Here is a 1,334-nt window from a genome sequence, read left to right as displayed (position 1 = left end):
TCCTGGATGCATCTGGGTCTGTTGGTGTTGGAGGGGGAGCACAGATCCCATTCTCACACTTCCCATTTTTTAATTCCATAGGACAGCAATCAAACCTGCCCTGTACTAGTATCAGCACAAGGATTTGAAAATGACTTGGAAAGAAATGCAAGTGGTACCTGAAATGGGTGGTTGCAGTTGACAAGGCACATATGTCTCACATATGAGAAAGATGAAGATAAAATTAACTTAGAATCAATGGAAACGTTGCCTTGGGTTTTTTGGAACCCTCTGTGGTGTGAAAGTTCACTGCGCTGTGACTTGGTAGGGACTGAACACAGTGACAGGACAAGAGGCAATGGGCACAAACCAAAATACAGGAAATTTCATCCCAAGAAAACACTTTTTGGTACTCTGAGAGTGCTCAAACACTGGTACTGGTTGGCCAGAGAAGTGTTGAATCTCCATCACTGGAGATATTCAAAACCCATTGGACATGATCCAGGACAACGTGCTCCAGCTGACCCTGCCTGTGAGGAAGGAGTTGGGCTAGATGATTTCGAAAGGTCCCTTCCCACCTAAACTACTCTGTGACACCAGTCAGAATGGGAAGGGGATCATGCACGGACTCTTAGGGGGCCTAGGGAGCATCTCTAGGACAACAGACACACCAAGAGGCACCACCGCAGGGAGAAAACGCCATCAGAAGGCAATTTGACACTCTGGGCTGCGTAAGCAAGCAAGCAACGCAAGCACCAAGCTGGGGAGCATAAACTCATCGACGTCAAAAGCCAGCCTGCTCTACGCAACCCCTTACTGGGGTGCCAGGTAGCCAAGAGCACCCGCCCAGCTCCTCACCCTGGGTAGCTCTGGTCTGTCTCAACTCACACTGGCACAGCGGGTGGGCGAGAAGCCACCTGCACCAGCTTTGTCTGGGCTCTGTGACCTCACCTTTTGCCACCTTCGTTCTGTGGGGAGATCCTGGAAGCCGCCGCGTGCTCCTGCTGCTGCAGGTACGCCTCGCTGGGCGTGCGGCGCAGGTCGAGCACGGGGCAGGCGGCCCCGGGGAAGGAGTACACCGGGGTCTGGATGTGGGAGTTGAGCTGCTGTGGGTGATGGCGCGTGTAGTCCTGTGTGATGACCTCCTAGAAGGAGAAATAGTGGAGTGAGAAATGGAGTTGCTTTCTACCTCTTGCTTTGCTGGGCTCAAGTAAGACAGGGCAAGCAGGAGGGAATTGGGCTGGTTTGTGCCTGTGGGGATGCAATTTCTACCCCCTGCCCGCAGCAGCTCTCGTGATGGGCTTGCTGGGGATGGCAAACACCGGGGCTGAACATGCCTGAAGCACCCTGCTCTC

At 53.3% G+C, this 1,334-nt stretch overlaps 1 protein-coding gene across 1 annotated transcript in view; it reads right to left on the bottom strand.

The window, feature by feature from the left end:
• NCOR2 (nuclear receptor corepressor 2) overlaps positions 1 to 1,334 on the bottom strand; it is a gene marked incomplete at both ends in the record, with an annotated part of 29,726 nt that overhangs the window by 5,015 nt on the left and 23,377 nt on the right. Inside the window, one exon of the mRNA XM_009871091.1 lies at positions 931 to 1,124. Within this exon, the coding sequence (XP_009869393.1) occupies positions 931 to 1,124 (194 nt within the window). The remainder of the gene's footprint in view (positions 1 to 930; positions 1,125 to 1,334) is intronic.

The sequence above is a fragment of the Apaloderma vittatum genome, unplaced genomic scaffold (assembly GCF_000703405.1).
Source record: "Apaloderma vittatum isolate BGI_N311 unplaced genomic scaffold, ASM70340v1 scaffold33416, whole genome shotgun sequence".
NCBI lineage: Eukaryota > Metazoa > Chordata > Aves > Trogoniformes > Trogonidae > Apaloderma > Apaloderma vittatum.
The sequence above is the reverse complement of the archived record's forward strand: the minus strand, read 5'-3'. Positions and strand labels throughout refer to the sequence as shown.